Source organism: Mytilus californianus, unplaced genomic scaffold, assembly GCF_021869535.1.
Source record: "Mytilus californianus isolate M0D057914Y unplaced genomic scaffold, xbMytCali1.0.p SCAF_7, whole genome shotgun sequence".
NCBI classification, from domain to species: Eukaryota; Metazoa; Mollusca; class Bivalvia; order Mytilida; family Mytilidae; genus Mytilus; species Mytilus californianus.
The window spans coordinates 64,743,678-64,769,136 of record NW_026262723.1 but is presented as its reverse complement, the minus strand read 5'-3'; the positions used below and the strand labels follow the sequence as shown (position 1 = coordinate 64,769,136).

General features: G+C 32.0%; 1 protein-coding gene and 1 long non-coding RNA gene across 2 annotated transcripts in view; both read right to left on the bottom strand.

The window, feature by feature from the left end:
- Nucleotides 1–2,928: 2,928 nt before the first annotated feature.
- LOC127707583 (zinc phosphodiesterase ELAC protein 2-like) overlaps nt 2,929–25,459 on the bottom strand; it is a 38,381-nt gene continuing 15,850 nt past the window's right edge. The window contains exons 11-21 of the mRNA XM_052212179.1: nt 22,697–22,853; nt 21,749–21,970; nt 17,335–17,459; nt 16,943–17,033; nt 15,164–15,302; nt 14,342–14,496; nt 13,092–13,203; nt 11,063–11,183; nt 10,105–10,183; nt 7,895–8,042; nt 2,929–3,486 (exon numbers count right to left, since the gene is read on the bottom strand). Of these exons, the coding sequence (XP_052068139.1) occupies nt 3,325–3,486; nt 7,895–8,042; nt 10,105–10,183; nt 11,063–11,183; nt 13,092–13,203; nt 14,342–14,496; nt 15,164–15,302; nt 16,943–17,033; nt 17,335–17,459; nt 21,749–21,970; nt 22,697–22,853 (1,511 nt within the window). The 3' untranslated portion in view covers nt 2,929–3,324. The remainder of the gene's footprint in view (nt 3,487–7,894; nt 8,043–10,104; nt 10,184–11,062; nt 11,184–13,091; nt 13,204–14,341; nt 14,497–15,163; nt 15,303–16,942; nt 17,034–17,334; nt 17,460–21,748; nt 21,971–22,696; nt 22,854–25,459) is intronic.
- Nucleotides 8,755–9,244, bottom strand: LOC127707598 (uncharacterized). Its single transcript, XR_007984967.1, has 2 exons — nt 9,012–9,244; nt 8,755–8,864 (listed from the first exon to the last, which is right to left on the bottom strand). It is a non-coding gene; the product is annotated as an uncharacterized LOC127707598 (long non-coding RNA).

Below are 25,459 nucleotides of genomic sequence, written 5' to 3'. Positions count from 1 at the left end.
CAGCCAGCATATGTCAAAAGATAAGTTTTAGTGCATAGAAAATGTGAATTCACAGCATATTAATTTCCAATAATCTGTCTAACACAACACATAAAGGTTGAATACACAAATTATGAGAAATATTCTGTACTCAAAATTTCTAATTGAATGTGGTGTGTACTTCAGTGAGACAGGAAACCAAATAACACTAAAAACCAAAAGACATCTAGAGATCAAACTTGGCAAGACAAGTATTATACTCTGATTAGAGTACATAAGCTTAATAAGTAACATAAGTTATGCATTCATATTAATAATTGATATCAATTTAAAAGCATGGAATTAAGTTGATGATTTTTGTTATATATAATTTTTTTCCTAATTTACAGAATTATTATTTCTCAGAGATTTATATTTTTGTAGAACGTTTGTAAATGTCATGTCTTTTTATCAATAGATGTGTATTTATAGCTCTAATTCAAGTGTTTTTTTCTTTTCTAAGCCTTGAACCCAAATTCTGGTTAAAGGGGCATTAGCTACGAGATATACAAAAAATTAAAATATGATATTTTTTTTCTTTGATCAATAATGAAAGTGAAATAGTGATATAATTCACTATAAGCTCAGAAACATGGCTGATGAATTATTCACTTGCAAGTAATTAATTCGACCTCGTTGAATCCATATTTATGTGACCAGCTGGCGAGAGGTTACGCATGTATTCAGCTATTAAAAAGAAAAGAATGTAAACATTGAAAGTGAAACAAGGATGAACCATTTGGTTGACTGATATGATCCACACAAAAAAAATCATTCTCATACAGGTAAAAACGATGGTAAACATACTTTTTAACCAACAATATGAAATCAAGCAGACCTAGAAAAATCCAATTGCATGTGGTCGCTATCTTTTTTTAGCTCATCTGGCCCAAAGAGCCATGTAAGCTTTTCTCATCACTTGGCGTCCCTTGTCCATTGTTGTCTGTTAACTTTTACAACAATCTTCTCTGAAACTACTGGGCCAAATTTAACCAAAACTCAGCAACAGTCATCATTGGGGTATCTAGTTTAAAAAATGTGTCGATGACCCCACCTGCCAACCAAGATGGCTCTACTAACAAGTCAAATTTTACCGATCTAGGTAGTAGACTGTCACTCTTTATAGGAGTGATTGCCCTTCAATAAGGATTTATTTTGTCATGAATTCTATTTTCGTCTACAATGTTGGAGAGTGTCCTTTGTTGAATATACACATAGACCAAGGTGAGCGACACAGGCTCTTTAGAGCCTCTAGTTATATTTATATTAATGTTTATATTGGGTTATATGACAATCAGCAGTCTTCATAGGTCATCTCGATGGTTAATTAGATGACATCTAGTAAAAAATACACACGAAATGTTAATACATATTATCGACTTCATGCATTGTTAATTGTTTATTTTAGACATTTTGTAATTTGGATATACGTTTTAGTATGTTATAAATCAAATATGAGAATTTGAGTCAAATTGTTTAACATGAATTTGACAGCTAGTGCCCCTTTTAGCATTCCTACATTCTAAATGCTTCAGGAAATTCTGTGATTTGTGTACTATATGGTTGATTTCATATTTTGCATTGAATACATCTGTGGAGGTATGTAGTTTCTTGGGTATTTTATTTTGTAACTTTGATGGAGGAAATTTGATGCAATGCAAATATTATGAAACTATCATATACTTGTATTTTTATAAATGTTAACCATGTTGGTTTGTATAATCTGATACCGTCTCCAACAGTTTGGTATCTTTGGTGACTTTTTATTACCTCTATACCCTACACTTTAGCAAGATTATAACCAGGTAAAATGTCCTGGATATACCAGGTATACCCCCAAGGGTGACTGGGGAATAGAAGTATGGTCACCATTGGTCTTCCTCCGACCGGCAGTAAAACCCTTGCTAAAGTGGGGCGTCCGTTTGGCTGTTCGGGATGTACAAATTTGCAGCCACGTCCGGTCAGAATGGGGACGTTAAATCCGATGCCTCGTGTAAAGAGAGTGCCACGCTCTTTGCATGTTAAGAACCCTTGCAACAACTCTTTGAGGGGTCCGTAGGTGACCTGTTGCAAGGCTAAATTTCTGTCCCTATCCAATATACCCTCATTTCCCGTGGCAGTCTAAATTTCTCCCACCTTAATCCCGGACGCCCCTATTACAGAACCTACCTATTGTATTAATTGTTAACTTGTTCTCGTCCTGAATATGCATGAAATATTTGCCACTGGACGTTAAGCAACCAACAATCAATCAATCAATCATATACCAGGTATACCATTCTTAATGTCAAATTGAGATTAAAAGGTGAAGATATAACCTGTCATTCAAGCACAGAAAGGTATTGGAAACTCGAATCAGGTTTACTTCTAAGGATGCAATGTATATTTGTCATAGCCACCAAAATTTTACTTTACAAAACAGGTTCCAGTATAGTGCCGAAGTAGATTTAGTGGGAAAGAACTTTTGTGCGTCAGCGGTGTTCTTATTAAGTCTGTTTAACTCAACTGCAGTAGAGCAGAAGTACAATTCCCTTACACAATAAATGCCTTCAGTGGAGCAAGAACTTTTGTGCGTCAGCGGTGTTCTTATTAAGTCTGTTTAACTCAACTGCAGTAGAGCAGAAGTACAATTCCCTTACACAATAAATGCCTTCAGTGGAGCAAGAACTGCTTTTCCAAAGCACCTAAGTTCAACCATTGTTTTTTGTAGGGTTCATGTTTCTCAATATATAGCTTTCTGTAGAGTGTTTTGTGTTTTTGTGTTCTGGCTTTTTTAAAAATAGTTTTTGTCACCATTTTATATTTTCTTACCTTTTTCTGTTTATCACTTTTCTCTACTTCTATTCCTAGTGAGAAAAACACTTTCAAAGTATTGAAACAAACAGGAATTTGTATAATATTGACTACAAATAAAACAAATAATTTTTAATATAAAAAACATAACACATAAACAGTAGAACTTTCATAAAAATTTTCATTTTAGTTTTGCCTGTGCCATCCAATTTGTCAGCTTCTTCAGCTATACAACAGAAATGTAACTGTGGTTATTCCAAGAACCTTCTGTGCAACGTAGAATGTCTACTGACTTTTGTACCATGAGATCAGGAATGGTTGTGACAATCTTATATTGATGATCAACTAATGCATATAAAACATATAATCTCATAAAACCACATGCCTTTTAAATCATCCCTGTAAGTCTACCTGCATATGCTTATATTGTATGCCATTGTACACATTATTTTTGTTCAATTTACTTCATGATTTATGGAATTTCTCTCTTTCTCTTCGTACTGAACACTTGTTTCAACTTTTTTCTTTCAACAAATTTTGAGATATTTCTTTGATCAGCTTAGATCTTTTCTTCTTCCTTGTATGTACTTGCATCACAAGATCAATATCCTCATGGAAAATTTCTTTCAGTGGATCAATCATATCATACAAAACACTCAGTTCACTTAGTTTTACCTGAAAAGAATGCAAAGCAAAGCTATTATACATGTAAGACATGAAATTCTGACTGCAACAAAGATTATGTGGACAGCAATTTTTTACAAGACAAATTGCCTTGAATACAAGAAACACAAAATACACCTTTTACTTTTCATTTATAAAACAGCATTATAATAAGCATTCTGTGAGTATTGCATGGCAATACATAGTCCGCTACCGGTTAAAAATTCATTGTAATGGAACGAAATTCTAACTTGATCTATAACTTGTCATGGTGTAAACTACATAAAAATATCAAGTCAAAATCTTCAAGCATGACAAAAAAAACTGTTTAAAACTGATTATTTAAGTGATTTTCTATGTCCAAAAACCATAACTCTGCACAAAATCAATAGACCGGAACAAAATTCCAACTTGATCTGTAACTTGTCATGATAAAACTATATACTAATTATCAAATCAATATCTTCAAGAATGACAAACAAACTACCATTCCCCATTTCCATTCTCAATTTTACCACTAAATTCTTCAAACAATTTACCAAAGACCAGGAAAAAAATCCAAAATGTAATTTCGTCTTTTAATTTTCTTTTTTTTAAATGAGTTATTTCCCTTTGAACAGAAATCTACTAATTAATAAGTATTTCATCAAAAATTTAATTCTAAGGAAACGGCTTTAACTGAACAAAGAGAAATGCTAAAATCGTGAAAATTGAACTTTACCTGTAACTTGTCATGATAAAACAATAAACCAAATATCAAATCAATATCTTCAAGAATGACAAACAAACTACCATTCCCCATTTCCATTCTCAATTTTACCACTAAATTCTTCAAACAATTTACCAAAGACCAGGAAAAAAATCCAAAATGTCATTTCGTCTTTTAATTTTCTTTTTTTTAAATGAGTTATTTCCCTTTGAACAGAAATCTACTAATTAATAAGTATTTCATCAAAAATTTAATTCTAAGGAAACGGCTTTAACTGAACAAAGAGAAATGCTAAAATCGTGAAAATTGAACTTGACCTGTAACTTGTCATGATAAAACAATAAACCAAATATCAAATCAATATCTTCAAGCCAGGGCTTCCAAAACGGTCATATATTCCGGACTTGACCGAAACTTTCATAAAAAGACCGGCTGCTCTCAGTCTCAAACGGTCAAATAGAATTGGTGTGCCACATTTTGTCATTCAAGGCATTTTCATGAAACGGTCATTTCAATTTTTACCAACTATCGATCGATAAAAATGTCCGTTTGGAGCTTTGGGCATGTCCGTTTGGGCATTTTAGTTTATAATTGTGGCAATCTATTTCACAAAGATATTTCGGTCATAATTGGGTTTAATAAAACAGAAGCAGCATATTTCAGATACTTTGAAGTGTCTCAGTTAGTCTAATCCTCTGGGTACATAAATGTACGGCTTGGTCTTTAGCTTGTGTACATCAATAAAAAGTAGAAAAAACACGTTTTCTTTTATTTAAATAACAACAAGCTGTCAAACAATTATCCCTTCAATAAGTTATATTGAAGCCATAAATCATTCACTGATTACAGGTTTGTTACCTTTGATGAGGTGTCCTTAGCTTGTCTTTATCAATAGAATTAATGATGCATAACAATGTACATAAAGGTAATCAGGTAAACGAGGTCAAACATGTAAGCGTGTATGGAACAACATCCTATTTAATTACGCTTTATAGATATTATTTTAAATGAGCATTCAGTTTAAAAAAGTATCCTGATATTTAAAAGTTATTCTTCAAATAAGGATATTTATAAATGAATAAGTATGATATATATTATTTTATTTAACACTGTACATCGTGTTAAATACTGGGGTACTCTCAAGGGGAAAATTTACTAAAATATATAGGAAAAACACCGAGAATAGCTTCGCTTGGGTATACCATGGAAGTATTATATTGACTCCTGTCAATATAATACTTCCATGGGTATACCAAGCTGAGTTGTCCAATAAATAAGGGGGGCGTTCTCTATTCTTGTTTTCATATTAAAAACTGTTTTTATAATTAAAATCATAAAGAATAATATCCAATCATGACAATCTCCGACTGTTATAAAGACTTTGTTTCAAATTGAACTTTACAAATCTGCCATCATGGGCAAACGTTGTTATATGCTTACATAAAATATCATGTTGTTATTCATTAAATTATTTATCAACTGAGTATGTTTTTATTTATTCCTTATTTTCTAAATCAGGTTGGGAAATTGTACAAAGAAAAATGTTATCACTGTTCAGTAGATTTTACACGGTTTAAAACAATATCCTTCATTGGGCCTCCTCAATGTTATCTATAAATACCGCATCAGTTGTAAAAGTCACGTGGTCAGGTAATCAATACACAAAAAGAAAAGTATCACGTGTATTGATGATCAAGTTGTACTGCAATTAAAGCCAACATCAACAGTTTCAAATAAGATGGCCTTAATTTACAAAGTGTTAAGTACTCACAGAGAGAAGATAGATTATATAAACAGAAACAAAAACAAAAACATGAGAACAGTCAGGTACTGAAGCTGATTGATGCAATGATGGTTACTGTATTACGATACACAGAAAAATGACACAATACCGAGGATAATATTTTATTTATTTTTAGAATGAAGAAAACAAAACAGTTATAAATAATTTTATTGCATATAACACTACTAATTATTTAGACACATATATCAATTTATGCATCCTCTCAGTTACATTTAAGTATCCAGATGATCATTGACCATCAAAAATATTTCTTTGAAAAATGTCCGGCTGTCGTCAGGAAATTTTGGAAGCCCTGCTTCAAGCACGAAGAAAAAAGTCTGGAAAACTGATTTGCCGGACTGACAGATGGACAGACAGACGGGAGTGCAAACCTAAAGTGCCCTTCAACTTCTTCGGTAGGGGACTAAAAAAATGCTATAAATACCGTATGTCTAAATTAGGTCATGGTCAAATAAAACTGTTGGATGCGCATGCATATTGTTAACCTAAATTGTAAAATTTCTGAGAATAGACCATTGCAGTGTAAAAACTGGTAAAGGTCAATTTAGACACACTCATCACAGATATAATGCTTAATCTGACATGCTGTGGATTCTTTAATGTTCGTGGGATATCAATATTTGTGGATTTTGTGGGTATAAGTAAACTATAAATACAGATGTTCAACAAAGTGCCTATTATCTATGGCTTTGTATGCAGACTTTGGCAAATCCACAAAATCAAATATCCACAAAAAAACCATTGTTCCTCAATCCACAAAAATTAGTACAAATGAAGATACATAAATCCACAGTAATCTGAGCTTTCCATTGAATATGGCATTTCACAGCAATGTTAACCAAATGAATTTTTGTCAACTTGTCGTGCATCTTTACAGAGCCTGAGACATGTTCAATGTTAAAGTTATTTCATACCATTGATCTGATAATGAAGCCAAAATTTTTGTTTAAATTGGCTTTATAAATATTGAAGTTGCTAATGAAAATGTTGCAAGGATTTTATTTAATATAACCTTGCCTTTAGTTTCTATAAAATGACTATGCACAATTTAAAACATCTTTTAACCAATATGTCAATATGGAATACATAAATCACTAGCATATTAAATTAAGCAGGTGTAAACAGTTGAGAATTGTTTTGTTGTTTCCAGACTTAAACTGGCATAGATTCAAATTAAAATGCAAGGTTGTCTTTGGTTCATGTCTGTCATATTTGTTTTTTCCATAAATTGTAATTAGGCTGTTAGTTTGCTTGTTTGAATTGTTTCACATGTTTCATGTCAGGGCCTTTTATTTCTAACTATCTGGTATGGATTTATCTCATTGTTGAAGGCTGTGTGGTTGCATATATTTGCATATATCTATGATATTTGAACACTGTTGGATAGTTGTCTCAATGGCAATCATACCACAACTCCTTATTTTATAAAGCTGGATCATAGGGTAAAGAATTTTTCTGAATTTGGGAATGAGGCCGACCAAGTAGATTTAATTACATTCCCGAGGTGTACTTGCTTTCAAGAGAGAGGCGAAAGATACCAAAGTGACATTCAAACTCATAAGTCACAAATAAACTGACAATGCCATGACTAAAAAAGAAAAAAAACACCAACAGACAAAGAACAGGACACAAAACACTACATAGAAAACTAAAGACTGAGCAACTCGAACTGGGGGTAATCTCGGGTACTCCGCAAGGATAAGCAGATCCTGCTCCACATGTGGCATCTGTTGTGCTGATCATGTTAGTACAAACCCAGTGATAAGTTTAATTCAGTAGGTCACATTCAGGGAAACCAGTGACTGTATAAACAAGCATATTAATGAAACTGTCATACCTAATAGAGTTTTGACCAATGATCATGTGTTTAATTCAAAAGCAATATGTCTCGTATCTGAGTTCATTACCTTCATAAGGTCATATGCCAGTCCAAATCTATTATGGTATGAATTGTCTTCAATAAGTGGCATTCTATGATATCTTTGGCTAAAGTGTGTCAATATTTGATATTTTGCCTGCATCTTATTTCCTATGTCAAGTGCTTGTTTCACAGTGCTAAAAAGATATTTTGATCAAAATGAGACAAGTAATAAGTACTATACAAATGAAATTATTCTTTGAGAACTATTCATTATGTTGCTTATCATTCCTACAGCCACTTATTCTTATTGTGCAGTGTACCTTGTTGGTGATCTTGTTAACAAGATAGTAATTTGTACTTTTCTTTTTTTTTGTGTAAAGCTTTTGAGTTTTTGTGTGGTTTTTGTCGAGCCTGCGACTTTTGTTGCAGAAAGCTCGACATAGGGATAGTGATCCAGCGGCGGCGGCGGCGGCGTTGGCTAACTTCTTAAAAGCTTTATATTTTAGAAGGTGGAAGGTCTGGATGCTTCATACTTTGTATATGGATGCCTCATGTTACGAAGTTTCCGCCAGTCACATGTCCAATGTCCTTGACCTCATTTTCATGGTTCAGTGACTACTTGAAAAAAAAGTTAAGATTTTTTGTAATGTTAAATTCTCTCTTATCATAAGTAATAGGATAACTATATTTGGTATGTGCGTACCTTGCAAGGTCCTCATGCTCGTCAGACAGTTTTCATGGACCAGTGAACAAGGTTAAGTTTTGGTGGTCAAGTCCATATCTCAGATACTATAAGCAATAGGTCTAGTATATTCGGTGTATGGAAGGACTGTAAGGTGTACATGTCCAACTGACAGGTGTCATCTGACCTTGACCTCATTTTCATGGTTCAGTGGTTATAGTTAAGTTTTTGTGTTTTGGTCTGTTTTTCTTATACTGTATGCAATAGGTCTTTCATATTTGGTGTATGGAATGATTGTAAGGTGTACATGTCTAGCGGGCAGGTGTCATCTAACCTTAACCTCATTTTCATGGTTCAGTGGTTATAGTTAAGTTTTTGTGTTTTGGTCTGTTTTTCTTATACTGTATGCAATAGGTCTTCTATATTTGGTGTATGGAATGATTGTAAGTTGTACATGTCTAGCGGGCAGGTGTCATCTGACCTTGACCTCATTTTCATGGTTCAGTGGTCAAAGTTAAGTTTTTGAGTTTTGGTCTTTTTTTCTAATACTATATGCAATAGTTCAACTATATTTGGTGTATGGAAATATTTTATGATCTCTTTGTCAGTCACGCAAGTTTTATTTGACCTTGACCTCATTTTCAAGGTTCATTGCTCAGTGTTAAGTTTTTGTGTTTAGGTCTGTTTTTCTTATACTGTATGCAATAGGTCTTCTATATTTGGTGTATGGAATGATTGTAAGTTGTACATGTCTAGCGGGCAGGTGTCATCTGACCTTGACCTCATTTTCATGGTTCAGTGGTCAAAGTTAAGTTTTTGAGTTTTGGTCTTTTTTTCTAATACTATATGCAATAGTTCAACTATATTTGGTGTATGGAAATATTTTATGATCTCTTTGTCAGTCACGCAAGTTTTATTTGACCTTGACCTCATTTTCAAGGTTCATTGCTCAGTGTTAAGTTTTTGTGTTTAGGTCTGTTTTTCTTAAACTATAAGCAATAGGTCAACTGTATTTGTTGTATAGAAGAATTGTTAGCTGTACATGCCTGCCTAGCATGGTTCATCTGACCTTGACCTCATTTTCATGGTTCATTGGTCAATATTTAGTTTACTTGGTTAATGTTAAATTTATGTGACAGTTGTAATAAAGCTTTATATTTAGGACTATCAACATAATATCAATGATTAGTAAAGAAGGTGAGACATTTCAGCGTGTGCACTCTTGTTTTTATATGTATGTATTGTAAAATATTGGAAAAGTATGATACTTTTTTATATTTGTTCTAAGTATAAATTTCTATTTGTTCGTGCTGTTGTACAGTTTCCTAGGTAGTGGTGGTGCAATTAGCATCAATTATCAAAGTATACTGTTTGAAAAATATAAGCAATTCTTATTCTTTTTAAAATAATATTTAATACATTGAGTTAAAGAATTTTATTATTATCACACATAAAAATATTCTGGTTTAATCTAATTTTGGGTTGCAGTCATATTGCCATAAATTAAACTATTCCTTTCATTTATAGCAGAATCATAATTTAATAAATTACTGCTTAGACATTTTGATTCATACCTGTGTTGTAATTCTTGAGCTGTTTCAGCCATATCTGACTGTAAAGTAGCCTCATGGATTAACAAATCACAATCTTTACCTGAAAATAACTTATAATATTAATTACTGAATTGTTATGCTGACTCTTGCTCTTGAAATATATATTCTATCAGAGTTAAATAGAGCTATACAATTTACTTAAAGTGTGTTTTATTTTTCCCATGCTGTAAGGGTATAATGAATTTTAAACTTTAATCTAATATTTTTCTCATGATTATGTTATAGAGAATGCATATTTTAAGGTTTTTCTTGTCTTATGACACAACGAAGGGTGTCAGGATTGATCAAATTAAAGACAGACTGTAGGCAACAACACAGGATAACTACCAAAAGAATTAAATGATTTAGTAAACTGCTGTTTATAGATATAAGAAGATGTGGTATGAGTGCCAATGAGACAACTCTCCATCAAAGTCAAAATTTATAAAAGTAAACCATTATAGGTCACAGTACCGTCTTCAACACAGAGCCTTGGCTCACACCGAACAGTAAGCTATAAAGGGCCCCCAAAAATTACTAGTGTAAAACCATTCAAACGGGAAAACCAATGGTCTAATCTATATAAAAAACGAGTAACAAGAAACACTTATGAACCACATCAACAAACGACAACTACTGAACATCAGATTCCTGACTTAGGACAGGTGCAAACAAATGCAGCGGGTTTAAATGTTTTAATGGTACCAAACCTTCACCCTTTTTCCATTTCCATGTTTGCATTTTTATCAGGGGAAATAACAACCTTACACAGGTCATTATTTTATGCCTTAAAAGCACTTTTCATTGAAACTTGGTATTGTTTAGGTTGTTTCTCCAAAAGAATGACCTGCCATTTTGAAAGAAAATAACTCCATATAGGTATCCAAGTTTAATAAAGTAATTTAATAATAAGTATTGTCAATATTGAAAAAATACATACCTGCTTCCACAAGTGATTGGCAAGGCATGGTATCTCCTGAATAAACTATTTTCCATCCAGAATTATGAACCAAAGATACTCCAGTTGCACATGCATAATGAGCGACAGGAACTGCTACAATCTGCAAACAGATCAATTCACACTCTATTATTAACCCCATAAGTATTTCATTTGAATATGGTACATTAAGATAAAGAAAAAGTTTCTTGAAGTTTCCTAAAATATCAAATAAAAAATATATGAATTGAGTCAATTTCTGCCCTAAAAATCTACAGAGATTAAACTTGGCATAGCTCTGTTGGATAATTGTCTCATTGGCAATCATACCACATCTTCTTACTTTATAGTGATTATTGAAAGTCATGGCTAAAAACTTAATTCACTACATTACCACCTGTGCATCTGTACGAAAATCATTTCTGCTATTTAACTTTAAAACCCCTTGGAGTTTTGGGATGAAACTTGGCATGATTATTCACCACTACTAGAAGGTGTGTTGTGAACACGGTTGAAAACTGTACATTGATGATCATGGCAAAACGTTCGTTCATAATAGAAACTATAGACAAACTTTTAACTTTATTTGTCATATTGTAGCAATGCTTTAAAAAAACACCTATTCACTAAGTCAAAGTTCTAGATATGATCCAGGATTGGCACACATGTTGATAGAGGAAGTTTGGAAACGCCTAGCAACCTGTTCATAAATGAGCAATGAGCACTACTTACTGAATAAAAAAATCTAAATATTTCTCTTGATAAAATCAGTTACCGTAATCAGGCTTGTATAGTTCGCACTGGTACATAGTCCGCACCCCCTTCTCCCCACGAAATTTCTGGTAAAAAAACTTTTTGTAACTGTTAGAAAAGGGCTAATGAAACTCCAGTAATTTTAAATCGTGTGTGGTTGTTTGCAGTATTTTCTTGGAAAAACCTATTTTCCATCACCAAACAGAAGCTGAAACTGCTTGTAAAAAGTTCTAAAACACTTCAAGCTGATTAAAATAGGTCTAAATCACACATAAAAACAATTTAGAAACTTGTGTATGTTTAAACCGGAAGTTTGAAAAGCACGTGTAAAGATGAAAAAACCCGGTGAGAGTCGAAATCCGTACATAATAGATATCACTATAATACGACTTGGAAGGTAAAACAGTTCCCTCCTTATGTAAAACAGTGTTTAATATATCTATCACATTAATGTTTGAAGGGTCTTAGCTAATACAAAACATATTTGTCAATAGGAAACACCAAAACGGAACAAATAATAACCGATTACGTTTTGTAGTTTACACATCGTAAGCTGGTTTACGGTTGTCTTTCTTTACCTTTTTTGTACGATTTCATTCAGGCAGATATCAGTTTAAATTTAGTAATGCATTGAAAAGAAACGAGAATTTTGTAATGAAGCATTTAATTTTTAAATTTGATATTGAATAAAAATAACTTATTAATATGGATTGGGTAAAATTATTGGTTTGAAAAATGAAAAGAGCGCCCTCTATAATGTCAATAACAAACATGGCGGGACGTAAACAAACCACATCGCGAAATTGAAATTTTCTCTCTTATTTCTTGCTTATTGTACTCTATAGTCTGCACCCCTGCTGTCAGGGTCAATTTTGGAGAATAAAACCGCAGACTATACAAGCCTTTTAACTGTACATGTATATGTGCCTTTTGAATCATTTCCCTGAATAATATAATTTGACTTTTAAAAAGCTAGAGATTCATTCTTCTGGTATTCTGATGTTATACCAGAGAATCTATAAAATATTGCAAAATGATTGTTCAGGCAACAAGACAATACACACATTTGTAAATTAAAATGTCTTTGTAAATTATGTGCCAAATCTCAGCATCCTCACAATTTACACTGACAAATGATAGACATCATCAACAAAAGGTTCCAAAACTGCAACATCTTTTTTATTTTTTTTTAAAATAAGAAGATGCGGTATGATTGCCAATGAGACAGCTCTCCACTAAGAGTTTAATTTGTCCACTTTAATTAAATGTAATTATGTACCTCTTTACAGTTCAACAATGATCTGACAGTCTGACATAATACTGGATTCTGTTCCTCTTTATAGTCAGCTGGTCTATATGGTTCTCTCATGAAAGCTTCATTAGGTACAAACCTAAAATGATGAGAAAATAAAGTTTAATACAACTCATCACTTGTCAATTACTTGTCTCAAAAAGATTATCAAATTCAACATACATGTGGTTGAAATACTTGTGAAAAATTACATCCTTTTTAGAAACATGTGAAACACATTTTAAAAGAGGCATTAGCTATGAAGTTGACAAAAAAAATCAAAATATGATTTTTTTTGTTTCAAACATTTATAAAAGCAGAATTGTCCAATAATATTTTGCACATTTTTTAAATTAGATATCCCTATGATGCTTGTGGCCAAGTTTGGTTATATTTTGCCCAGTAGTTTCATAGAAGATTTTTGTAAATGTTAATGGATGATGGACAATGACGGACAACAGATGCCAGGTGAGCTAAAAATGACTTTAAATTAGTAGTGAAGCAAATGTGACTAAATGGAAATAACCTTACATAAGGCTTAAAGAGGAGATAAGTCATGACTGATGTGTTTTATAGTCCTTAACATTTTGTTATAAGTCAAAAATATTTGGTTGAAAAGCTAAGTAGTCAAGTTTTTGAATATAAAACTGAAGTTTCAATTTTCTCCTCAAAGACAAGAGATGCAAAGCTAAATTATTGTAATGTAGATGTTCAACACCAAAAAAAACAAATACATTTTGTAAGTAGGAAACAACTAAAGCTTATGATATGGTCTTAAAACATGAGTTTGTATTCATAACATATTGAGAGTTGAGGGAGGGCATAAAATAGCGTGCTCTGAACTAAAACTATAAAGTATGTTGGAAGTTTTTACCTGTGTTCAATGTCCAATTTGAAAATTGATTGATTTTAATATGTGAGAAATATTTATCATACAGAAAATGAACAATAATCAATCAAAATTTCAAATGATTTGGTCAAAGGTTAACTAAATCCTTAAAAGGTGCCACTCATTGCAATGATCAAGAGACATATTCATGAATATGTCTTTATAGTTGAACTAAACCCTGTGTTCAATGATGGTCTTGAACAACATTTTAAAATCCAAAGATTGGACAATGATAGTTTAACTTATCAAAAGAAAATCAAAACACTTCAGACAGACTTAAGGAAGAATGGACAATGTTATCTCTTAATGCCTCTCTTACTTTATGGCATGGAAATATTAAGCTACTTACTGTATTAATTCATAATATTTCATATGAAGTGTTTTATCAATTATTATGTGAAGCCATCTTTTAATTCTGATTGGTGCTAATAGATAAACTTTAGTATATTTCTTCCCAGCTCGTTCTAATGCTGCTTTCCTTGCAAGTAATATACCAGTTAATCCCTGTAAAAAAGAGTTTCTTATTCCAATCAATATCATAATTGTTTTCTTTATATAAATAACATACCAATAACTACAAAATGGAATATTATTACCGAATAAACAACTGTTTGTTCCATTAACTCTGTACAGGCCTTTGTCACGGAATAGAAGTTCCTTCATAATGTAAGTCCCGAGTGGAAGAAATATTCTGTAATATTGTTTCCATTGGAACAAATATTACAGTATTTGTTCCTTACGGAATATAGGGTATAGAATATTTGTTCCAACAGGAACAGATATTCTGACATTGTTTATAACAAAGTTTCCAGAGGAACTTCTGTTAGGCGGAACAAATATACGTTGACCCCTTTACAGAAAAATCTTTTGTATTACTTCTCAGTATGTGTGAGTCAAAAGGTCACAATATCTGTTTCACTGACTTTACAATCATGAAAAGGAATATTTCAAACAAAAAAGACAATGTTATATTGAAGAGCAAAGATTTAACTTATAATAAGGCAAACTGGAGAATTTTTTCTATATTTTTTCTTTAGGGCCAATTTGATTCAAAACTATACGACTTTGTTTTACAGACATTTGACTGATTTCATCTAAATTATAATATTTCTAACCATATCTTTCATATGGGAAAATATGATAAGTATTAGCAACACTGGAATATACATACTAAATGGTGGTCAGCATGAAGGTGAGAGATATATATACAGTTCATGCTTATCAATATTTCATCAGTTTTATCTCCATACATCATGTACAGCTGATTAATAGTACCATCCCCACAGTCCATTAGAATACTTGTTTCTTCACTGAAATCAAAAGACGTTTAACTTAATTATAACAACACATAATTCAAATTTAATTAAGTTTACAAATGTAAAATTATGCTGAAATTATTTTTATTCATGCTTAAGTTCAACTAGAGGCTACAAGGTTCTTACACCAATCACACCATGTAAGTTATTTTTTCAGTTAACATTATCAGATTTCTTATCCATTTTGTATCATTTTTCATCTTATAGATATCTTTTTGTATATCTCTTCCTTTTTCCAGAAGAGTTCCAAAGTTGCTTTAATGTGATATGTACATGTATATAACTGTAAGTGCTATGCATGATCTTCCAACTGGTGCTTTTTATTGAAAAAAATTTGACCTCACAAAGCAAGTATCTTCATGTCACAATGTCCAATGTCATGTTTCTCTGGATTGACCTCAGGTCAACTGGGGGCAGTTCATTCATAAAATTCGTAAGGGTTTCACGGAACCCAGTGTCTCGCCTACTTTTGCTGTTAATCGCAGGCTCAACAAAAATGAGGAAAAAAATCAATAAAAATATTCCTTTAGATACTATCTTTTGATTGTAAGAAGCTTCTGTCAAAGTTTGGTATAAATCCAGGATAGTTTATGAATCTAATAAATGTTTTAAAAACTTTAACTGCAGACTGTATTTAATGTTAACTGGAAGAAAAACTAATTCCATTTATAAGTAAAATACGGATAAACAGGTACAAAATTTTAACAAAATTTCCTTCTAGATACTAGCTTTTGATAATAAACAAGCTTCTGTCCAAGTTTGGTACAAATCCAGGATTGTTTAAGAAAGTTATTAAAATTTTAAAAACTTTAACCACAGAGTGAATGTATTGTTTCCTGGCAGAAAAACTAAGCCCATTTATAAGTAAAATACGGAAAAAATAAAAAACATTTTTTAACAAATTTACTTCTGGATACTATCTTATGATCATAAACAAGCTTCTGTCCAAGTTTGGTACAAATCCAGGATAGTTTAAGAAATTTATTAAAATTTTAAAAACTTTAACCACAGAGTGAATGTAATGTTTCCCGTCAGAAAAACTAAGTCCATTTACAAGTAAAATACGGAAAAACAGGAATTTTATTTTTACAAAATTTACCTCTGGATACTATCTTATGATCATAAACAAGCTTCTGTCCAAGTTTGGTAGAAATCCAGGATAGTTTAAGAAAGTTATTAAAATTTCAAAAACTTTAACCACAGAGTGAATATTTGTGGACGACGCTGACAGAATGTAGGATCGCTATGTCTCGCTTTTTCGAATAAAGTAGAAGGCTCGACAAAAATGGAAATTGGAATCTTGTGTTTAAAAGTGACTTAATTAAAAGGAATGTTAATTAACTGCAAAAGATTCCATTTTTCAAATGAAATTCATTGGTAAGCTAAATTAACCTCCCCTTAAACTCTAACACTGTATATGTTTTCATGTCCAAATCTGAAACCCTTTTATTTCTTTGAACTGTATATCGTAATTGTTTTCATCCTTTTCAAGCTTATAAGGCAGCATGGAAACAATCTTATTGTTTATAGTCTATGCAGAGGCTTTTGAATGTTAACTCATGATCATTGGAGGTTTTCTATCTCATTGTAACTACCCAACATTTCCTTATGTATACATTACATACGAAACTTACTTCATATTAATTAAAAAACTAGTCACATTTCGAAATTTTCCTGGAAACCCAGAGCCTGTTCCTAAAAATGCAACCTCAGGATACTCAGATTCTGAAAATTAATTAAACATTTATTAGCATTATTTACCTTGAAATACTTGATCTAAAAATATCTCTTACTCTATATATTTTATATATTATATTTGTATACTTCCTGTAAGAATGCTCTTTGATTATTTCATTTGTTTATTTTAACATGTTATAAATACCTGCAATTTTTTCAGAGAGGCATTTTATTCCATAATAGTCAGTTAAGCTGTTTTTAAAGGGGAAATAATTCCTTACTTTTATACAAGGACAACAAACTTTATACAATTAATAATATGAATTTTATTTCTACATCTAATACTTACTGTTATTTTCAAACTGTTTAGTCGACAATAAAGATTTATAGTCTGTTACAGTCTTCATAAAATGCTCATCTTTAGAAAGTTTGGTTCTCATTTTATTTTCAATATCATCTGATATACAAAGCTCACTACAAATAGGAAAATATACAGTTAACTATAAGTGTAATATGCTAATACTATTGAAATATGATTTAACCATATAATCAAATTTCTAGTATGGTTCATTTAATCAAAATAATGGGACATGATATAGGAAAAATATGAAGAATGCAAAGCTTTTAAAATCAGTAAAACGTTTTTTTTTTAAATATCAAAGGAGTAAGTTCGGTAAGGGTCATATTTGGCCCCAATTATTAAGTTTAATGTTTCAAGATAATAAATGTTTTAAAGTGATAAAAAAACATGTGAGAAAGTTGAAAAGAACTTTATTTGTCAAAGTTTTAGATTTAAAGCGTTGATTTTTACATCCCAAAAAGGTCAAAAATAGAGATTTTTGCGAAATTTGACCAAATCATCCAGATTTCAAACAAGTTAAGGCCTAGAAAACATAGAGCGCAGGCTTAGACAAACTAAATATTCAAGTCAGATATGTAAAATGTGATAACAAACATTTTGATAAAAAAAGCTTTTTTGTCGACGCATGCATTCTATGTTTCCTGTCCAAAAAATCATTGGAAATTTACCTGTTTTCATTGAATTTTCATTGAAAATCAAAATGAGTGCTATTCGTGACGTCATGAATAGAACGCAAGTAGGTAAATTTTCAACAAAAAGACATATTTTCTATCTAGTCATTGTATGAGCTATGATTCATTGTGATATTGGTCAATAAATGCTAATTTGAAATTGTAGCTAGAAATAGGGGCCGTTTTAGTGTGTTATCGAACCAACTCCTTTAAAACAATGTCTCATTTAGCCCTTTACACAATAGCAACTAAAATCTAAATACAATACCAGATAAATAAATCCAAGGTTCAAATAACAGTTAAATGTAAATACTGAAGACTGTAACATCACTGAGTTTGACCTATCACAAAATTTTCACTTTCCATGAGCATCACAACAGGTGCTATAAATGAAGCAGAAACTGTCTATCCTTTTGGAGCACTCCAAGTTTGGAAAGACAAATTATAAGAATAATTCCTTATATGACAATTTTGGAGCATTGCTCATAGATTTCCTCGAGGAAACTGCAATGCTTTCTTAAACGTTTTTCTATAAAGATATTAAAATAAACTGAAAAATATAGCAAAAACTTGTAGAATTCCTTGTGGAGATACCAACAACCCACAGATGGGTCTATTCTATTGTAAGCAATTAAAGAGAAAATTGATACAGTACTAAATACAAAGAAGATTGCAAAGGAAATAAATCCTGGTTTTTCAAGTAGAAATTTAATATTCCTTTTGAATGAACTATTGTACTTATTCAATGGGACAGTCCACTTTGCAATAAAATGCTTCGCTGGGGCGCAGCTTGATACGACCGCAGAGGTCGAACCCTGAACAGTTGGGGCAAGTTTGGACACAACATTCAAGCTTGATACAGCTCTGAATTTGGATTGTTATTAAATATTTGACACAGCATAGGTTTCTGACACAGAAAGAATGTGGTCTAAGAACTTGAATTTTTTTAATTTACCTATTATGGTCCAATGTCCAAAATCAAAATACATGGTTAGATTCAGCATATCAAAGAACCCCATATTTTCAATTTTTGTTGAAATCAAACAAAGTTTAATTTTGGACCCCAACTTGGACCAACTTGAAAACTGGGCCCATAATCAAAAATCTAAACACATGTTTAGATTTAGCATATCAAAGAACCCTAAGAATTCAATTTTTGTTAAAATCAAACTAAGTTTAATTTTGGACCCTTTGGACCTCAATGAAGACCAATTTTAAAAAATGGGACCCAAATTAAAAATCTAAAAACACGGTTAGATTTGGCATATCAAAGAACCCCAATAATTCAATTTTTGATGAAATCAAACAAAGTTTAATTTTAGACCCTTTTGACCTCAATATGAACCAATTTGATAGCGGGGCCCACAAATAAAAAATCTAAATACATGGTAAGATTCAGCATATCAAAGAACCTCATATATTCAATTTTTGTTGAAATCAAACAAAGTTTAATTTTGGACCCCAATTTGGACCAACTTGAAAACTGGGCCCATAATCAAAAATCTAAATACATGTTTAGATTCAGCATATCAAAGAACCCCATATATTCAATTTTTGTTGAAATCAAACAAAGTTTAAATACTGGACCCTATCTTGGACCAACTTGAAAACTGGGTCCATAATCAAAAATCTAAACACATGTTTAGATTTAGCATATCAAAGAACCCCAAGAATTCAATTTTTGTTAAAATCAAACTAAGTTTAATTTTGGACCCTTTGGACCTCAATGAAGACCAATTTTAAAAAATGGGACCCAAATTAAAAATCTATAAACACGGTTAGATTATGCATATCAAAGAACCCCAATAATTCAATTTTTGATGAAATCAAACAAAGTTTAATTTTAGACCCTTTTGACCTCAATATGAACCAATTTGATAGCGGGGCCCACAAATAAAAAATCTAAATACATGGTTAGATTCAGCATATCAAAGAACCCCATATATTCAATTTTTGTTGAAATCAAACAAAGTTTAAATACTGGACCCTATCTTGGACCAACTTGAAAACTGGGCCCATAATCAAAAATCTAAACACATGTTTAGATTCAGCATATCAAAGAACCCCAAGAATTCAATTTTTGTTAAAATCAAACTAAGTTTAATTTTGGACCCTTTGGACCTTAATGTAGACCAATTTAAAAAACAGGACCCAAATTAAAAATCTAAATACACGGTTAGATTTGGAATATCAAAGAACCCCAATAATTCAATTTTAGATGAAATCAAACAAAGTTTAATTTTGGATCCTTTTGACCTCAATATGAACCAATTTGATAACGGGGTCCACAAATAAAAAATCTAAATACATGGTTAGATTCAGCATATCAAAGAACCCCATATATTCAATTTTTGTTGAAATCAAACAAAGTTTAATTTTGGACCCCAATTTGGACCAACTTGAAAACTGGGCCAAAAATCAAAAATCTAAATACATGTTTAGATTCAGCATATCAAAGAACCTCATATATTCAATTTTTGCTAAAATCAAACAAAGTTTAATTTTGGACCCTTTGGACCTTAATGTAGACCAATTTGAAAACTGGACACAAAATTAAAAATCTAAATACACTGTTAGATTCGGCATAACAAATAAATAAATGTGATCAAAGATTTTACAAATCTAATGCGCCATACTGTGCAATTAAAGATTACTTCTTGAAATTTTTCAATATTTGAAATTTGAAAAAAAAATAATATTTGAAGAATAATTCTTTTTAATTTCTGAAATCTGAAATGAGAAAAAATTGACCCCCCACAATTTCTTTTTATCCCCCCCCCCCCCCTTTTTCCCCAAAAAAATTCTTTCCCTCAAGATATGGTCATAATCTCAATTCAAATTTCCAATGGAGTTGGCAACCATAATTACCCATTTAAATTTACCATAGTGCTAACTAAATCTATTTTATAATAGAATTAAAAATATAGTGTCAAATCTTTCATATGGATTTTTTTGTAAAAAAAAAAGATGCAACATTTGCAGATATTTTTACTGGTCTTCCTTTATAAATATGTATTTCTTTAAACATAATTTAAAAGCAGTGTAAGGGAAGTAACCAAAACGTTGTATTTGGATTACCTCCCTTACACTGTTTTAAATTATCTTTATTGTTCATTAACCATTACTTTATACATAATTTAAAAGCAGTGTAAGGGAGATAATTTCAATGATGTATTTGATTTATCTCCCTTACACTGCTTTAAATTATGTTTTGTACTAAAGTATTTGTCCATTAACCAGGACAACCTTGTTTTTCCCCCTTTTTTGCCCCTAATTCCTAAACGGTTTGAGCCATAACCCCCCAAAGCAAATCCTAACCATCCCTTTGTGGTATGGAAACTTGTAGTATAATTTCAGAGAGATCCATACACCGTTCCACAGTTATTGTCTGGAAACTAGAAAATGCTTATTTTTGGCCCCTTTTTGGCCCCTAATTCCTTAACTGTTGGTACCATAACCCCCAAAATCAATCCCAACCTTCCTTTTGTGGTATTTAACCTTATGGTCAAATTTCAAAAAGATCCATTCACTTAAACTAAAGTTAGAGTGCGAAAACCAATGTGTCTTCGGATGACGACGCCGGACGACGACGACGCCAACGTCATACCAATATACGACCACAAAATTTTTTTGCGGTCGTATAAAAATTAAAATGGCCAGGTAAACACCAAATGATTTTGGGGAAAGGTTTTATTTACTTTGCAATATCAGTAGACAATTACATAACTTACTCAGATATTCCAAGTTTAGGTCTGTATGAATATCTCATGAAAGGTTTAGCCATGATATAATTTTCCATTTGATAATTTTCTGTCTGCTGCTTTGACATATGAATTCTGGGAAATATATCTGGATGAACCATATTCAGTATGCTTTGAAGCTGTATCATACCTTCTGATATCATATTACTTGTTTTCTCATGCAGAAACATGTGAACTGTGGAACTGGGAAATCTAAAATTTAAAAGGAAAATCAGGTTTTTTGTAAAAAAACAAAATTTCATTTTGAATTTGACACATCTTCATTCAACAATGCTCATGAACAATTCCATACTAAAATTTAAAATCAATTTATTCTTAAATAGGAATAATTTCAAGAGTTTTCTCATATATTTCTAATGACTGTAAATTAATTAGTTGTCTCGTTTTGTATTATTAATTTTGTTACTTTCTGTCTTGTGACTCTTTGTTCGGTGACTTTCTATCTGTTTACGGTCTTCTGCTTACCTTGAGATTTGTTTCCCTTACTGGGTTGTAGACATTGTAGCATTTGTCATGAAATGTATGTTTCTTATTATTTTCAGTGTCAAAAATGTTGTTCATTATTTGTATGCTACATATCAAAACTTTTCTGCAAAAAAGTGAGATCTATCTAATGTCCATTATTTTTCTTCTGGAAATTGATGTATAATTGATATTTAACTTTTTCTGTCAAAATGTCTTTGAAGACCTACATCAATGTTTATGTCACATCATGTACAAGTGTATGGCAATACACAGAAGTGCAGGCAAGAGGATTTCAACCTTCTACACATTGTTTGTAGTTGTATCAATATTTTCAAAATGGACTGCTTTCTAACATCCCATGGACAAGTAAGTACTAAAAAGACCTTCAGATGTCAGAGAATTCCCAAACTGTTGGTATTGAGTATTTTCCACATTGTTCATTTACATAGTTACCTCTGTATAAACTGTTGATATTGTGGATTATTGACCATGTCATATGATGACATGTGTACCACTAATTCAGCTGAATTGTCATTGTCACCTTGACATTCTGATAACTTCTCTGATTTTAATAAACTGTACAAATAGTCTTCATTTGGACATTCAACAACTATAAAGAAAATATATTTCAAGTGAATTTTTTTATCAATTAATTCCTTACTTTTCATTGCAATTCTGTTTTCCATTGCTATACCATAATTCTCATTTTTCTGGTTTATCAAGTTTTCATAAGTTACCAACTAAAATTGAGAATGGAAATGGGGAATGTGTCAAAGAGACAACAACCCGACCATAGAGCAGACAACAGCCGAAGGCCACCAATGGGTCTTCAATGCAGTGAGAAACTCCCGCACCCGGAGGCGTCCTTCTGCTGGCCCCTAACAAATATGTATACTAGTTCAGTGATAATGGATGTCATACTAAACTCCAAATTATACACAAGAAATTAAAATTAAAAATGATACAAGACTAACAAAGGCCAGAGGCTCCTGACTTGGGACAAGCCCAAAAATGCGGCGGGGTTAAACATGTTTTTTGAGATCTCAACCCTCCCCCTATACCTCTAGCCCATGTAGAAAAAACAAACATACAACAGTATGCACAGTAAAACTCAGTTTAAGAGAAGTACCAACTGCCTATTTTCTAAAGAAAACTGATAATTTCTAGCCTAATACTGCATATAAAATTTCCTGCTGGACATAGAGCAACAAGAAATCGCAAACATGTCTTGGGGGGAGAGTTGTCTCATTAGCAATCCTACCTCATCTTCTTATTTTTATATATAACTAGAGGCTCTAAAGAGCCTGTGTCGCTCACCTTGGTCTATGTGCATATTAAACAAAGGACACAGATGGATTCATGACAAAATTGTGTTTTGGTGATGGTGATGTGTTTGTAGATCTTACTTTACTGAACATTCTTGCTGCTTACAATTATCTCTATCTATAATGAACTTGGCCTAGTAGTTACAGTGGAAAATATTTTGTAAAAATTTACAAAAATTTACAAAATTTATGAAAATTGTAAAAAATTGACTATAAAGGGCAATAACTCCTTAAGGGGTCAATTGACAATTTTGGTCATGTTGACTTATTTGTAGATCTTACTTTGCTGTACATTATTGCTGTTTACAGTTTATCTCTATCTATAATAATATTCAAGATAATAACCAAAAGCTGCAAAATTTTCTTAAAATTACCAATTCAGGGGCAGCAACCCAACAACGTGTTGCCTGATTGGTCTGAAAATTTCAGGGCAGATAGATCTTGACCTAATGAACAATTTTATTCTGTGTCAGATTTGTTCTAAATGCTTTGGTCTTTGGTTTCAGAGATATGAGCCAAAAACTGCTTTTTACCCTATGTACTATTTTTTAGCCATGTCGGCCATCTTGGTTGGTTGGCCGGGTCACCGGACACATTTTTTAAACTAGATACCCCAATGATGATTGTGGCCAAGTTTGGTCAAATTTGGCCCAGTAGTTTCAGAGGAGAAGATTTTTGTAAAAGTTTACGGACGGAGGATGCAGGACGCAGGACGACGGACGCCAAGTGATGAGAAAAGCTCACTTGGCCCTTTGGGCCATGTGAGCTAAAAATGTAAGAAGGCATGATTTCACAGCTAATGCTTACATATAGTAATTCTAATCATATATACCGGTAGTACTGCTTCACTTATAGATATTTCTTCCTAATTGTAATATTGTGCCATATTATAAATTGCAATTCCTACATTGATTTCTGAGAAACATCGTTAGTACAGGGGTATTTCCATAGTTTGATCTGGTTATGGTTATACATGTATTTGCTTTGTATGTTTATTTATTTTGTACAAAAAGAACACTCAATTAACCAAAAAAAATATATTAATACAATAACCAATTAATCTAGAAGCTCTCGTGAGCCTGTGTCGCTCACCTGTATTTACTGATGCTTTGGAAATAATGTAAAATAAGGCTAAAATCATAATTAATAGTATTAGATATTAGATATTATAATGATATCTAAGATAATAACAAAACTAGAGGCTCTAAAGAGCCTGTGTCGCTCACCTTGGTCTATGTGCATATTAAACAAAGGACACAGATGGATTCATGACAAAATTGTGTTTTGGTGATGGTGATGTGTTTGTAGATCTTACTTTACTGAACATTCTTGCTGCTTACAATTATCTCTATCTATAATGATCTTGGCCCAGTAGTTACAGTGGAAAATATTTTGTAAAAATTTACAAAAATTTATGAAAATTATAAAAAAATGACTATAAAGGGCAATAACTCCTTAAGGGGTCAACTGACAATTTTGGTCATGTTGACTTATTTGTAGATCATACTTTGCTGTACATTATTGCTGTTTATAGTTTATCTCTATCTATAATAATATTCAAGATAATAACCAAAAGCTGCAAAATTTTCCTTAAAATTACCAATTCAGGGGCAGCAACCCAACAACAGGTTGTCAGATTTGTCTGAAAATTTAAGGGCAGATACAAGGATCCGGAAATTTTTCCAGACAATTTCGGTCATGTTGAGGTGTTTGAAAAGTTGGTGCCCCTTCTCAAATTGTCAATATCGACTGGACTATATTCATAGCATCAACGAACATGACGAACTTGTATTGCTGTTTCATTATCGCATTTACTAAGTAAATGTCTTACCATTACCATGAAGGACAGTTTAGGGAAGGCAACAGTCTAAAATTGAAATGATTTTAATGA